Here is a 16,804-nt window from a genome sequence, read left to right on the forward strand (position 1 = left end):
TTATTATAATATTATTATATTATATGGCCTTGCTGCTATACATATATACATGTATATACATATATATATATATAAATATATATATATACATACAAACTTCTCCCTGGTGTTCTAAATACAGCAGCTGTCAGTTTGTAAAGAGGATAAGGTGAAACTAGTATCACGGCTGGGCTGTGAACAGCTAATCACTCCCTCTCTGAACCCTCCCTCGTCTGACCCTTGGTGGGCGTTCTCAGCCGGTTGCAATCAGTAAACGCAAGAACATTCCCCATTCCTGTTATCGCCAGATTATGCAGAAGGTCTCACAACAGCAAACGACATCTGTGAACCTCCACTCTTTGAAACACACCTCACTCACTGGCAGTTCCAGTCAGCAGTGAACAAGGCTGACTTCATTGCTGCCCATGCCAACCACCTATCACTGGACATCCTGGCTCTCACTGAGACCTGGATTAAACTTGAAAACAATAATACCCCGGCTGCACTTTCTTTTTCTTACAAACAACTACTACCCTCTGTCAAGTACAACTCCTTTGAATACATGCTTGATTTATCGTCCACCAGGACACCCTGTCTGTCCTCCATCCCCGAGCATGACTTTCCCATGATTGTCCAAGGAGGTCCATTCCCTGTTCTTCAGACTTCCTTTGAGCTGCACTGAGTTCACAGCCCACCAACTCACAAAGCTGGCAAAGAGCCAGATCTCATTGTAACCAGAAATTGTTCCACAGACACAAGGTCACACCTTTACACTACTCTGACTACTACTAACAAAGTCCTGCTTCTACCTTCATGGTTTCCTTCTGCTGCAACCTCCCAAACCTGTCTCCCACCCAATTCTCCTCCCGCCTCTGCTTTTCCACCTCCAACATATTCTTCTCCTGGAGGTTAATGATGCCACTGACTCTCTCATATCTGGATCGACTGTATCGATCCTCTCACCCTCACCCATGGCTCACTGATACCTCTGGTCGCTGTGCACCAGCCTCAGAGCTGCAGAAAACGACAGGCTCCTCTGACCTAAACTACTACTGAACTTCTCATCCAGTGTCACTGCTGTATTTTTCATTGACAAAGTGGCAGCTATCAGCAGTCAGTTCACTGCTCCTCCAGGGGCCTCACCAATTCTCCAACATGACAAAGTGCTTCATGGATCTGCTCCAACCTCATTAAATGCTCTCCTAAAGGCTTATGTTACCCCTCGTCTACTCCGCCTGTCGTCTGGCAATGCCAACACCCCACACATTACAATACAGACTCTTTTCATGTGTCTTTTCACGCTGGTGGAATGACCCACCAAGGAAGGGAGGGGGTGAGCAGAGGAGCATTTCTCTGTTGTAAATGTCAGCCTCTCCTCTAGGTGTCAATAGCAACTACGTACTTCCCCTTTAAAGGCTAATTGTAAAGCTACAAACCATTTTTTATTTTACAGCGATTTCCGCTTACATGAACATACGTTTTCATGTACTGTCATTAAAGCTAACTATAATAATGCCAAGAAGTGGGCAGTGAGCTGAGCGAGGGAGATGGCAGGTAGTGAGGATCAGTGATGTGAAATCTGACATAAAGTTGCAGCTGTGTAAGGTGTTGTGAGAGGGTGGATGACAGCTGATCACGGTTCACACAGAGCGACTCACTTGGCCAGCTTCATCTCGATCTGCTGCCGGAGTTCCTGCCGCTCCTGGTCAGTGCGGACAGGGAAGATGTTGCGCTCCTCCAGCTCCTGCTTGCTGGGCCTGTTCCGCAGCTTCACAGTCAGCAGCTCTTTCCTCATTCTGCGCGGGAGCGTCCCTGTTGTCCAGGAACACAGGAGATGTTAAATACAAACATATTTCAGGTTAAGAAAGAAAACCGTAAGTGTTATATTCTTTTAAATAACAATACAAATGTTGTGATGTTTTTATAGCAGACCTGGGCATTTTATGCAGTATGTCAGTCATAAACACAGCTGAGCAAGTATTTATGCTGCGCATGCAATACAACTGTGTTGCTTTTATTTTGAAAAGCCTGACATATGGATGCATGTATCTGTGTCTGTCTGCACAGGTGACGTTAGCCAGTTACCCCTGGTCCACTAAAAATGTCGGCTCACGTTAAAAAAAGTTATTTCCGAATGGTGCGTTTTCAACAAGACATGGACTGTTAAATATTTCTTTACAGGCGTCAAAGATAACGCCGTGTGCATAGTTTGTGCTACACAAGTCGCTGAGTTTAAGGATTATAATCTGAATCGCTACTACGTGATCAAATACAAGAATTTATCTGATGAAGAGCGCACAAATGAGTCAGAGGCAACGTTAAGAATGAGGTCTGTGGTTCTTTTCTGTGTCTCAGTTTAAGTTCAGGAGTTCTCATTATCTCCCTCCATGTTTATTATCTAACGAAGCACCGTCACTCGTATGTAAACTCACCCGGTGTGATTGCAGCATTAGTGTGCGTGTGTGTGTGTGTGTGCATAAGCGTGCAGGTGTGCTCTGTGCAGGTTGTGGTCACTGCACTATACCACAGTAGTATAGTATAATAGTATGTGTTGAGTTGGTTAGTAATTGTGTTTATTGTGCGTTTGTATGCTATGAGGGGCCGTCAGGGACATTATTCAGAATTATCATTCACACACACTAGTGAAATCCTCTCACACACACAACTGAAATGTTATGCTCTCATACACACATATGAAATCCTCTCACACACACAACTGAGATTTCAGTGTAAACAGAAGGCGGCTCGGAAGAGGAAGTGTAGCGTCTTTAGAACACAGATGTCGTCTCAGGAGCTTTCCAGTGGTCTAACAGAAGCTGCCGCTTTACTAACTAACATTTGGTGTCGGCAGAGACCATTCGAACAATGTCTAATGCAACAACAAGCGGGCAACAGTCACGCGTTGCCTCAGGTGCCGACACGGTGGAGAGTCCACTTACAGCGCTTTTCCCATCTCGCTGAACATAGCAGAAATAATAATAATGAATAACCCTCATGAGACACATGACATTGTTGGTGTGTCAGACAATAAAAAGGTTTGATTCACTGAGATCAGCCTTTCTCAAAGCGTGGTCCACGGATTACTGGTGGTCCGTGGGCGACCCCTAGTGGTCCGTGAGGTGACAAGCAAGTCACATAATCATGTTTTGAAATGTCAGATTCTCAAACTGCCTGTGGCGTATACATGTACATGTGTTGTTTGTTGTTTTCAATATCAAATCAACTTGTTCAATTTAGGAGGTTGTAATTTGTAAACTGTATGTTTTTGTGTCTGTGAGTGTTTTTTATGTATGAAATGAATTTACAAAGACAAAAACTGAGCACATTTTCACTACAATTTGAGTTTAATAAACACACAATTCAATTTCATTTAGTTATTGTTTTTTTTTAAACTAGTTTTTATTTTTGTAATTTTTTTAAATTTAATTTTAGTTTTGGTTATTTGGTTTTTGTTTTGTTATGTGAATGGCAGGCAGCTGAAAACTGAGCCACGTGAACAACCAGGAAAATGTAACACGGGAAAGTCTGCTCCTGGACGTCACTCTAAATCTCCCAGTAATGTTCACATTGTAAATAAAGGGCAGCAGTGAGTGGATAATGAAAGAGATAATCTCTGCTGAACACATTCTTATTGATTTATTCATCTTGTGCATTAAAAAGCTTTCTATTGTCAGCTGAGAACCTACCAGAGATTACAGACTGGTTCCAGCTCTCCTGGTCGCTCAGGTACTCATCCAGACGTCGGTTCTCCTTGTTCTCATCAGAGTTGTTCTTGCAGTCAGACTCAGCACCAGGCTCTCTCTCTGTGCTGGATGAGCGGGACAGTCGGCCTTCCAGCCGCCGCTTCGGGGATGAACGCACCTCCTTTCCCTGGAAACTAAAATCACACGACACAACCTGTTAATTCTTACAAAATTACAAAATTCAAAATGAAGGCTAGAAAGAAACATTTGGATGAGAGACAGTTCTAGAGCTACACTGCTTTTCCTTCTTAGAAATGTATAGGTTTAGTTTTGAGATGAACTGTTTCATGTATTTGATCATTAATTTGTATATTTAATTTGTATATACAGTATATATATATATTTTTTTATATGTTCGCTTCTTTCAAAAAATCTGCATCTGCCATAAAAAACCCTGTATAACTCCACCTCTGACAAAAATCACTTTACAGTGAATAACACAGTCAGAAAAACCCTGTGTCTCTGCCCACTGCACATCTCTCCTTCCCAGCTGCACACCTGGGAAGGAGAGAAGTGGGAAGTGCAGCAAGCCTGCACTCATCTGTTACAGAGGCATGCAATAACATTACTAATATCAAATATAGAATGAATACGCACCAAAACACGTTATCTTAGGAGGCAGTTAATATAAAGCCAACAATATAGGTGCTTTATTTTAAATATAAACTTCTGTTAGCACAAGAACTTCCTGTTACACTGAAGAGTTTCCTGTGTCATTGATGCGGGAAAACATGCTCTCACAATAGGACATAACAATAATAATATTATTAATATAATGAACCATGAGAACACAACCCACTTCATTAATGTATTAAAAAAGTTGAAAAAGATTATTGTTTCACACACACACACACACACACTTTAGTAATAATAAATTGACATTAGGAATACATTAATGTTATGATAAGCATTTACTCACAGTTAATTAATGCTTTAATCATTTATTGATGTTATTCAGGTTAATGAAGATATGAATTGTCATATTATTCAAGGGTTAACCAACAGTACACTACAGTACATGTCATTTAGCAGACGCTTTTATCCAAAGCGACTTAGAATGGAATTGAGTACAATCAGCTAGGGGTGGAGTCGAACTTGCGACCATGATGTCTTTCGCACAGAGGGTACCGGTCTTAACCACTGATCCACTCCACCCACAACAATTAACAATTAAATAAAACACTTTAAGTATCTGTAAATGTCCTTCTTTGGTTAACATTGTGTGTGTGTATAGTTGAAAAACATGATCCACAAATGTTTAGTATTAACCATCTCTTGATAAAACATTAACAGTTTTATTATTACAGCATTTACCGATTACTCCCATTAGTTAATTAGCTTAGCCGGTGATTTGTAATACAAACATATACACAGACCACAATGATCACTCATGTCATGACAACAAGGCAGATACACACATTCAGAATGTGGTAAGACACAGTCGTGAAGTAAATCATGCATCACCTGACTGAGGAGAGTGTGTGTGTGTGTGTGTGTGTGTGTGTGCACACATCAACACTTCCATCCTGTCAAACTGCGGATTTTTCTAAATAGTAAAATTCATTTTATTTCATTCCATTTTCCAACTTATTTACAGCCGTCTGACTTTACTACAGCAATGTTGCTGTTTCCTCCTTCTGTCTTGACACATGCGAGGAATCACTTTAGATCTAAACACAGAGTTTAGAGTTCTGTGGAGCTGATAGTCTTAAATAGCATTTGACAATGGTTTGAATGTGAGCTTTAAGTTTGACTGCTAAATGTGATTTATTAAAAAAAGGAGCCATGTATTAATATTAGTATCGAAAACATCCAATTAATAAATAAGTCACTGTTATATCACCTGTGGTAACACTTGGCAGATATAAATAATGAAAACAAAGGTTACTTTGTGTTTTGTGCATGTTTTAGAGTCTGACCTTTCCTGTCTGTGTTTCGTGGCCAAGGCCCAGTGCAGTTCCTCAATGATACAGCTAGGGGGCAGCTGTGGGTGCAGCATTCTGAGGTGGGGGGACCCAGTCGGTGTGGAGATCCTGCCTCTCAACAGGGAGCCATGAGGGTCTTTGGGAAGTGTGAAGTTTCTGGGTAAGGTGGCTGGAGACTTCTTCACTGGCACAGAAGGAGCACCTGAGGAGGACGACAGTCAGAGTCAGACTCCACCTCAGAGCAGCGCAGCAGCGACCTGGTGTACTCACAGTCGAGGCTGCCCAGCCTGGGGAGCAGTTTGACTGGCATGCTGGGTAGAGGAGGGGTGCTCGCTCGTCTCTGGGGCTTGGTCAACGTCACGTCTGCTTTCCCCTTCCCGGTTGACGGCTCCTCACTGGGGTCGCTCAGCGAGTTGCTGTCATCGCTCTGGCAGGAGTCTCCCACCGTCTTCGAGGCCTCAGTCACATCTTGCACTGAGACAAAGCAGCAGTGATTGGTCTCTGTCTCCAATCAAAAAACACTGACAGCAACATTTGTGAGAACATTGAAGGCATCATGTTACCACAAAGCTCTTTTACATGGAGCAGGATGTTGCTCCCTCTGAATATCATGACAGTTTTCCTTAATTGTCAATCATTTATTTAAAACCTTTGCATTTAGCTTGATAATAGTATGTTGTATATTTGTTGTATTACACCAGTAACTCACACATTTCTCTATGGGAAATTCACCACCATAAAACCAGAACAATGGGTTGAATTTTTGGAGGGATTTATTATAACTGACCAGATAAAGACAGAAAACACAGATTTGAACTAGTGACCAAAGGTCTCACTAACATGTGTGTCTGCTTAAAAGTCTATATCTTAAGAATATGTTTGTTGCTTTATCTTGCCATTAGACTGGAAACCTGAGGCCATAGAAAAAATCAGTGATTTTACAACTGATACACCGCTGCCTGCATCAAGAAATTCAAATGTCTTATATTGTGACTTCAGCTTTTGAAATCCTCTATTTGGATTTACTTAAGTGACACAAAGTTAACAGGCAGCAGTAGAGGAGTTCTCACACGCTATCATTATATTATATATTATATATTATATATTATATATTATTATTATTATATCATGCAAACTAGCAAACATCTGCTTATTATTTTCAAACCTTTTGATAAGTGGTTAAAACGAGGGTCAGTGACGCCGAACATTAAAATTGGACACTTTTTCATATTTATATATTACAAAAACCTTTCAAATACATGTGTAGTATGCAGTGTTCTAATATATGTGTTAAAGTTATGGATATTCTAGTTTTACTACAGTTAAACTGAATCATGTTCACATTGTGACAGGCTTTAGTTTACTGGAAGACTTTCATTTATTTCAAACAGATTGTTTTTTGTTTTTAAATCAGTGATTTAAAAAAATTATCTGATTTTGAAAAAAACAGATGAATGTAAGGGACATGTAGATGTTAATTGGATTTACCTTCTCTATTAAGTATTTCAATTTTTATTACAATATTTTTTGTGATCTTGAGATTTTGCTGCTCAGAGATATCGGATATATCAGGACAATATTGAATTGAAGTAATTGAAGCATTTACTGTCAACTGTGTCACTGGTATTTTCTCCACATTTTCTAATTTAATAAAAAAAAGGCTGCAACTCTTACAATTATTTTCACAGTTGAAATTCAACTGATTTACTTGATTACTTATCAGGTACAATTTCTGATTTATGAAATGTCAAAGAATAGTTATTTGGAAACCAATGTGTCAGATACCTGAACATGGTCCTGTTTGAGCAGCTGGAATCAAGGTTTTCTCAAACATTTCAGTCTATTTTTTGGTCATTTTGTCATTGGTCTGTTTCAGAGTGTCGAGTTCAACAGAATTTCACTAAAAACCTGCTGGAGTCATTTCTGGATGGACGAGATGCCACAACGCCAAGTGCTTTGGAGCTGTACAGAGCTGCAGTGTGCTACACAACATGAGGTATGGACTGTTAAGGTACTAAGTATCTGTATGTACCAAAATGAGAGGATTTTAGAGAATTCTATTGCATTTACATGTAGGAAAGAGCAGCTTCCCGACTTGGACTTTCACACTCTCCGGCTGAGGTTTCGTCAGACGTAATAAGGAAGTGTTATGTAAGTCAATGTATTGTTTTGTCATCTCATATTGAGACGCACTTGTTTATGTGACTGATTCTTAAGTGGTGCCAGCTGTCAACCTTGTTATTTTAAGATTTGAGGAACCTGTAAACCAGGGGTGACCTGGTGCTAACCCTCAATTGACCTGGGGGCCAATGAGCATCTAGTCTGGTAAAGAGGGGGCCGGTCTAGAGAAAAAAAAGTGTAAAAAAAACCAACTATTTAGTAGCAGGTGGTGCTTGTTTTGATATAAAATGATGTATAGGTCACAATAAAAACATATTTATGAACAAAAACAGAGAATTTACAGAGGTTAACTCTGCACAGAGTTACCCGCCTCTGTGCTGAGGCGGGCGGGCCGCATGCAATTGATTGGAGGGCCACATGTGGCCCCCGGGCCGCCAGTTTGACACCCCTGCTGTAAACTATGTCAGTAAACTGTATTTTACCATTTGACTGTTTGAGAAATGTTGTGTGGTGTTACAGCGATAATTAACAACTTGTTTAGGTGTGGTTAGACACTGATTTTGTTAACAAGTTGTGTCAATATAAAATATGATGCAGAAAGTGATGTTTCTTAAAATAAGATTGTTTGTTAATAAAAGATATGTCTTTGTTTAAACTTACTGTCATTAGTTGAACCACTTTGATAACTAATGGAAGAATCTTGAGATACTTTACTCAACTTTATAAACTTGAGTTTATTAATTTATAAAACAAAAACAAGGATGCTGCTTAAGTTGAGTTGCAGGTGAACTTACATCTGTAAGTTGAACAGACTAGAAATGTTTTACAGTGCACTTATTTTCAAACCTTTTGTTAAGTGACTAAAATCAGTTTTTCCATGTGTCTCCTCTGTCTTTGCTGAGAATGTCAGAAAACCTGCACTTTAACTTAAACTCACCCTTTCATGCATCTGTCAGCATGAACAATAATACTAATAACAATAATAGTAATCCTATTAACAATAATAACAATAATAATAATAATAATAACAACATTAATAGTAATCATATTAACATTATTAATAATAATAATAATAATAATAATAATAATAATAATGCAGATTCAGTCCTGACCAGTGAAGAATGTTTTTAAATTCTTCATCTTCATTCTCTTAATTACTGTGGCTCACAGTGTTCTACTCTGTACCTGTTGATGCTTCTAAATCACTGCCCAGGTCTTCAATGGTGCTGGCCAGTGGGGCCACAGGCTCCGCCTCTTCTCTGTCTTCACCCTCAGAGTGAGTATCAGGATCTTCACTGTTACCCCCACAGGCAACAAGTGACTCTGCAAACACACAGCACAGGAGTGAGTTAGGCATTTATGTGTGTGTGGCTCTGTGAGGACCAAACCTATAACCATAGGGTTATGCATTTAGTTGTGGTGGTTAAGGTTAGTGTGTGTGTGTGTGTGTGTGTGTGCACCTGTTTCCGTCTCCCCAGGGTTCCTCATGACGAGGTCCTCCCTCTTCTGTCTTACAGCTGCTCTCTTCTCAGTGGCTAAATAGAACAAAACAAACATTTATGGAGGCAATTTGCTGAATACAATGTAGTCTTTCAGTTTTATCCACTGTTTTTCCTCTTCCTTCTTTTTTTATGCGCCAAAATGGTTTAGTCCACCCACAGACAGCATCAGTGAGCCCAGATTGAATGATCCGGGGGTTAGCTGTCATCATGCTGCCTGAAAATAATAAATCGGGGAATCATAAAAAGAAAGAGCGTTAAGAAAAAGAAAGAAGCAGAATGAGGGGAAGCAACTGCTGAATGCTTTCTTTCTGAAAGGTGAACCGAGTTATGTAACTGCACCCATTAAAGTTAACGCTGGAGCAGCTGGAGCAGCTGGAGCAGCTGGAGCAGCTGGAGCAGCTGGAGCAGCAGTGGCCTCTGGCGGCTCTTCTGAAGATGAGGCTGAGATTGAGAATATGATGAGATAAGACAAGGTGAGATGGTTCAAGTATTCAAGGGCGAATGAAAACGTTAGTACAAAAACCAGATGGAGCCTGATGTTTACAGGTATTTGAGCACACGTCAGCCAAATGCATCAGTTCAGGTGTTGAATGAAAGAAGCAGTCATCAATATAATCCGATTTGATTATTAATGCTTGTTTATACATAAAGAAATGCACTGACATTACGAAGCCTGTGTCACACTCACGCGCTGAGGGCTTCATCTTCTCATTTTTCTTTTTCCTCCATTTCCACGGCTTGAAGATGCGTCCCAGGCTGGCCAGTTTGCTGCTGCGGTGGACGGGAGGTGTGCGAACCCCTGATACCAGGCAACCTGAATGCAGCGCCCTCTGCTGGTCCATCCCTTCTATAACACAAGACACAACGCACTTCTTTCAAATGGGCTGCAGATGATCAGATCAGATCTGAGACATTTCTTACATCCCAACACTGTCACAATTGGCTGAACACTACTGCATCCATGAACTTTGGACTTGTTGATTCCAGTCTAATTCTGAAGAGAAGACAGAGAATCACATAATTAGTGAATGACTAACATGGATTCAGAGCAGCCAGAAAAACACACACAGAGAAGTAACATCAGCTTCAGCTCTGAGGTCAGTGCAGACATCAGCATGTGCCTCATTTAGGTGAATACGTTGGTCAAGAACACGAGGATCTGTTGCATTACCATACTGTGATGAGATACAGTACGTTGTTTTTCATCGATGTGGGTCAACCTCCACTTGACCTTATCCTGACCATTTTTTTTTGATGTTTCTTTGGTTGATTGAGCTCCTCATGACTCTCTGTGTGTTTCTCAGTGTCTGCCATGCTGCCAACAGGGAGTGACTTTATTTCAAACACAAAAACACGTCTGAAGTGAATTCTATTATTAAAAAAAGTCGTTCAGATGTTTGATGGGAAAAAAGCTTCTTGTCTCCGCTCGCCCCTGCACTTCTGCTGTATACACACAAACGCTCCCTCAGTCAGGTCTGATAGTATTGCTTGACATTCCCTGTTCTCAGATGATGCGCAGCATACAAATAATGTTCAGGTACACACTGCAGACAGTGGCTAGCCTTGTTGCCTCACAGGAAGAAGGTCATCGGTTTGAATCCCACTATGTTCTCTCTGTGTGCACAGTCCAAATACTTAGAGAATCAATTTTAATGTTAAAGTTGTTGGCGACCTGTCCAGGGTGTGCCCCGCTGTTCCTGCCTGCCTGTACCTAACCCTAACCCTCATGTGGAGGATAAAGCAGTAGACAATGAGTGACTGAAGACTAAATTACATACTCAAAGTTGCCAACCTTGAGTAGCACATTTCTGGGGATTTATTGTCAATATTATTGTTCTTACATATGGAGGTAGTGCAGTGCACGCGCGCACTCCAACAATGATCCCTTGTTTGATTTATCATTTTGGCTGATCACACATCATTAATATGTATCTCTCACATGCTTACTAAGGCAATTCTTATTTAACATCAAACATTGGGGGTGGAGTGGCTCAGTGGTTAAAGACATCATGGTCTGGCTGTTTGTACTCAATTCCATTGTCACTTTGGATAACAGCGTCTGCTAAATGACATGTAAAAATAATATTAATATATTTGACATAAGCTGACTGAAAAGTTCAGGTTTGCTGCCCTCGCTCTTCCTGTCAGTCTCCTCATCAGACGTCACATTTGTTAACTGAAGGCACCCACACACCCACACACCCACACGTATGACATTCATGACTTGAGGGGACATTGCACTGATTTACATTCATTTCCTGGAGACTTACTCTAACCTTAACCACATTACTGGCCTAACTCTAACCTTAAAACATATCTTCACCTTAAAATGTAGCTATTTACGTTGTGGGGATTCGATTTTTGTCCCCATATTGTGACTGTGTAAACAGGTTTAGGTCCCCACAACATTAGTAATACCTGGGCACACACACATCATCCTCGTATTTTTTCAATAGTATTATTTCTGTGCCATCAACAGTCAACAGTCTCTGTTGCAGCAGCTCTCGCTTGTTCTAGCTTTGCCGTAAATGAGACGCACCGAGACGTCTCATTAGTTTTTTTTGTCACCTGCGATTTGATGCAAAATGTGCAGGTCTGCAAACTGCAGCTTTAATATCATTTAAGGAAAACTCTATTATGGTGTTATCACCCAACTCTACTGAGGCAGTGACTGAGGCTGCCGACACTGAGAGACAGAGACAAAGAGAGAGAGCGACAGAGAGAGAGAGAGCTCTTTGAAGAAAGGCCAAAAATAGGAAGGGACTCCTACACAGTCTGGAACCAGAACCAGGCAGAACAAGCAGGTCAGAATACCAGGAAGACTGTCTCTGAGTGTTAGGTGCTATAGATAAGTAAGTTAAGATCATGTGAGGTAGGGTTGTGATTGATTCAGCATGAATACAAATTGACAACCATGAAACACAAATAGCTGCTGAGTGCTTGCAGTCACAGCTCTAGGCTAGTAGCTACGTAGCTACGTGTCCTCAGGTTCTTCACTGTCGGCTATAACACTCTTTACATTGTACTAACATGTTTGTTATCTTCTGTCTGTGTGAAGTGTTTTTATTTGTCTTGTGCACGTCCGACATTGTTGCTGCTGACTGTCGTAACGTTAACAAGTCGACTAGCGGCAGAATGTCACATGACCAGAGAAAGCTTGTTTCACAGCTTTGATTATTTAAACCATGTTAATATAAGTATTAAGTAATTACATTCAATATATTTTATTATTGAAAGAATTAAACAGATTATAATTAATTTCAATACATAAATTTAAGAAATGTGAGTATTTAAATAAAATCAAATAGGTTTATATGGTTAAAATTAAACTATACCATGATTCATTTCTGTGCACTGTGTGTGTGTGTCTCCACCCGCAGTAAATACAGTTCATTGGATCTCACTCAAGCAGAAGAATTTCCTGTGCATTTCCTTCACAGAAAGTATTTAGGTTTATGACAGAAAGTCGGTAGATTCGTCACAAATTAGTTTTTTAATAAATTTAAAAACCATTAACGTAAACAAACAGACATTATGTCCCTGTCTTTCCTCTGGCTCTGTCCATTCAGTCTCTGTCTCTGTTCGTATATCTAATGCTTACAACGTCGTCTTCTCTGTTTTCGGTGTAACGTCAAATTAAATGCATCAAATACATTTCTGTTCCTGAAATGTTTGAGTCCTGTTGTTGACGGGATTGTTTTTGAACATTAAAAATGATTTGATGCACTAAATTTCATATATGGTCCTGCACTGATTTGGAGTCCTTAGATCACATGACCTCAATGAGACCGTGGTAGTTAAGAGCAACGAGTCAGACACTGAACCAGCTGTGATCATGCAGCATCACTGGGTGGAGACGGAGGAGGGTGCAGCTACTTTACAACCTGAAACTCATTTCACCGTAGACCTTCTTCCTCTTTCATCTTGGTGCTAGCTCAGTGCTAGCTCTGAGCTAGCACTGAGTAATTGAGTTTCACAGTTATCTAAAAAGCAAAAAATAATAAAAGCAGCATTCACAGGTGAAGTGGCATGTTCCAGCTGAAAATCTCTTCAGCCTTCAGTCAAAAGATTAGTTTAGTTCGTCCATTGTGGGCTTCTGTAAAAACATGGTGGGAGAAATGGCTATGAAGAGCTGACCTGCCTCCAGATATGAATATAAAAGGCTCATTCTGAGGTAAAACCAGTAGCTGTTTATTTCACAAAACAAATCATGAATATTTTTATCATAATTTCTGTAAGACTGAATGTCATTTTGAAAAGATAAATCAATATTTTTGTACCAAATAAATTAGAACATCATTAATGTGTTAATTAATAAATCTGAAGACCCAAAGAAGTCTCCATGTCCGGCCGTGGGTCCTTATCCAGTCTATCGAATGTCATTGTTGTTGTTGTTTAAATTTCTGTCATCAAAATGTGGCTTATGTTAGAATGTATCGTAATGGGTGTATTTTTGTTCAACCAAATGTCCAGAATGTACACCAATTCCTCCGGCACAGGCCAGTCCTTGTAATGCTGAGTATGGGTATATGACGTATCATATGTCATATGACGTGAAAATACCCTTACATGTAAACAAAAACATAAAAAAACAAATATGTAGCTTTGTTCAGAAAAATGACCTGATTGAGCAAAACCAATGTGATTTTTGGATTCAGCACATCAAGATTATCCTAAATCAGCCGTATTTAGTCAGCGACCGTATTTCACGACTTACAAACACACACATTTTTAAGAAAAGGTCACATAGAGCTCATAACTGACCATTCTGACACGTCCTAATTAAACATATTTGTTCAGTACGTCCTCCATGACCGGAGCACAGACTCAGTCTGATACAGTCACATACAGCAGCAGTTTATGCAACGATCAGCGGTGGATCAGTGGTGCTGTCCCTACCTTGTGTACCAAAGACATCATGGTCGCAAGTTCGATTCCACCCCTGGCTAATTGTACTTGATTCCATTGTAAGTCGCTTTGGATAAAAGCATCTGCTAAATGACATGTAATGTAATGTAAGTGTTTTTAACTGATTTACAGTTGGACAGTGTTCGGCTCCATCCTTATGTAGGACGCCACTCTCGCTGTTTTCTGCTCACGCTGCCATGTTGATATTGTCAGAGAACTAGTGGAGGGAGGGGGAGAGGAATGAGGGGAGGGAACAGAAGGTGAGCGAGTGAGCGCTGTAAAGAGGACAAATCAGAAACCTCCTGGAAGAAGTGGGTGTGTGTTTGCCTGTGTTTGCATATAAATATTATTATTATTATTATTTTTTTTATCATTATCATTATTACAATAAAATTGTGAAACACTGATCAATCAACATGTATGTAACACATGTAATAGAAGTAGCACAAGTAGAACAGCATGTTTGACTATCTTTGCTGAGGATGCAGAACCAAATTCAGGTCAAGCTTGTAGTAACAGCAGCAAGAGCGAGCCCATGTAGGGTCAGGCTGCCGTTGCCATAGTAACTTTGCTGGATGCTGCAAAAGGAAAAAAGGCCCTCAGAAGCAGAGGATCAGCATAGTATGAGGAATAGGGAGTTGCTGGGTGGATGAGAAGGATGCAGCTAATCACAGCCCAGTATGCAGAATGTAAATCACAGTTGTTGTTGAAATATTGATCAAAGTGCTATGGTTTCTCTTAGTTAATGTTAATGTGTCTTTCCAGTAAACTTGGATCCCTAACCTAACCCTGATCTAAGAGGACTCACACACAGCAAACGTGCTGACGAGGGTTGCAAACCGTCCCTTGAAAAACGGAATCGTCCCGTATTTAGAAACAAAAGCAACCGTCCCGTATTGAGATGAAAGGGGATGCACTTTGTCCCATATTACTGTGAGAGTCAAAAAATAGTCAGTAAAATGCCAATGGAAAATGAATAACAGGGTGCTTTATATAAACATTTACGGTAAACTTGTTACCAGGCCCTGTCCTGCTCTGTGACCAATGAGCTGACAGCATATTCACACACGAGTATGACGATACAGAATACGCTCATCCCATTGGTCGAGGTACTGTTGCTCGCGGAGAAGATACACTCACAGAAATAAATCATGGTAGAGTTTAATTTTAACCATATAAATCTATTTGATTTGAGTGAAATACTCACACTTCTTAAATTTATATCATCATCATCATCATCATCCTCCGCTTATCCGGGGCCGGGTCGCGGGGGCAGCAGTTTCAGCAAGGGACCCCAAACTTCCTTTTCCTGAGCCGCATTGACCAGCTCCGACTGAGGGATCCCGAGGCGTTCCCAGGCCAGAGTGGAGATGTAATCTCTCCACCTTGTCCTAGGTCTACCCCGAGGTCTCCTCCCAGCTGGACGTGCCTGATATACCTCCCTCGGGAGGCGCCCAGGAGGCATCCTCACCAGATGCCCGAACCACCTCAACTGGCTCCTTTCAACGTGAAGGAGCAGCGGTTCTACTCCGAGCTCCCCCCGGATGACCGAGCTTCTCACCCTATCTCTAAGGGAAAAGCCAGCCACCCTCATGAGGAATCCCATTTCAGCCGCTTGTACCCGCGATCTTGTTCTTTCAGTCATGACCCAACCTTCGTGACCATAGGTGAGGATAGGAACGAAGACTGACCGGTAGATCGAGAGCTTTGCCTTCCGGCTCAGCTCCCTTTTCGTCACAACCGTGCGGTAAAGCGAATGCAGTACCGCACCAGCCGCTCCGATTCTCCGGCCCATCTCCGGCTCCCTCGTCCCCTCACTCGTGAACAAGACCCGGAGATACTTGAATTCCTTCACCTGGGGCAAGGAGTCCCTACCCGGAGAAGGCAATCCACCGGTTTCCTGCTAAGAGCCATGGCCTCAGACTTAGAGGTGCTGATCCTCATCCCGACCGCTTCACACTCGGCCACGAACCGATCCAGTGAGCGCTGAAGGTCGCAGGCCGACGAAGCCATGAGGACCACATCATCTGCAAAAAGCAGCGACGTGATCTCAAGCCCGCCAAACCACAACCCCTCTCCCCCACGACTACGCCTCGATATCCTGTCCATGAAAATCACAAACAGGATTGGTGATAAAGCGCAGCCCTGGCGAAGGCCAACACCCACAGGAAACAGGCCTGATTTAGTGCCGAGAACCCTGACACAGCTCATACTTTGGGCGTATAGGGATTGGATGGCCCTAAGTAGTGCCCCCCTCACCCCATACTCCCGCAGCACCTCCCACAGTATCTCCCTGGGAACCCGATCATACGCCTTCTCCAGGTCCACAAAACACATGTAGACCGGTTGGGCGTACTCCCAGGCCCCCTCCAGGATCCCTGCAAGAGTAAAGAGCTGGTCCGTTGTTCCACGACCTGGACGGAATCCGCATTGTTCCTCTTGAATCCGAGGTTCGACTACCGGTCGAACCCTCCTTTCCAGAACCTTGGAGTAAACCTTACCAGGGAGGCTGAGAAGTGTGATGCCCTTAAATTTATATATTGAAATTAATTATAATCTGTTTAATTCTTTCAATACTAAAAAATATTGAATGTAATTACTTAATACTTATTAACATGGTTTAAAT

The 16,804-nt window shown here is 41.4% G+C and overlaps 1 protein-coding gene across 1 annotated transcript in view; it reads right to left on the reverse strand.

The window, feature by feature from the left end:
- phactr3b (phosphatase and actin regulator 3b) overlaps positions 1–16,804 on the reverse strand; it is a 73,604-nt gene that overhangs the window by 17,827 nt on the left and 38,973 nt on the right. Inside the window, exons 2-8 of the mRNA XM_044018684.1 lie at positions 9,959–10,117; positions 9,229–9,303; positions 8,954–9,091; positions 5,918–6,121; positions 5,642–5,849; positions 3,666–3,856; positions 1,638–1,791 (exon numbers count right to left, since the gene is read on the reverse strand). Coding sequence (XP_043874619.1) covers positions 1,638–1,791; positions 3,666–3,856; positions 5,642–5,849; positions 5,918–6,121; positions 8,954–9,091; positions 9,229–9,303; positions 9,959–10,117 — 1,129 coding nt within the window. The remainder of the gene's footprint in view (positions 1–1,637; positions 1,792–3,665; positions 3,857–5,641; positions 5,850–5,917; positions 6,122–8,953; positions 9,092–9,228; positions 9,304–9,958; positions 10,118–16,804) is intronic.

This window comes from Solea senegalensis, unplaced genomic scaffold (assembly GCF_019176455.1).
Source record: "Solea senegalensis isolate Sse05_10M unplaced genomic scaffold, IFAPA_SoseM_1 scf7180000017644, whole genome shotgun sequence".
Taxonomy (NCBI): domain Eukaryota; kingdom Metazoa; phylum Chordata; class Actinopteri; order Pleuronectiformes; family Soleidae; genus Solea; species Solea senegalensis.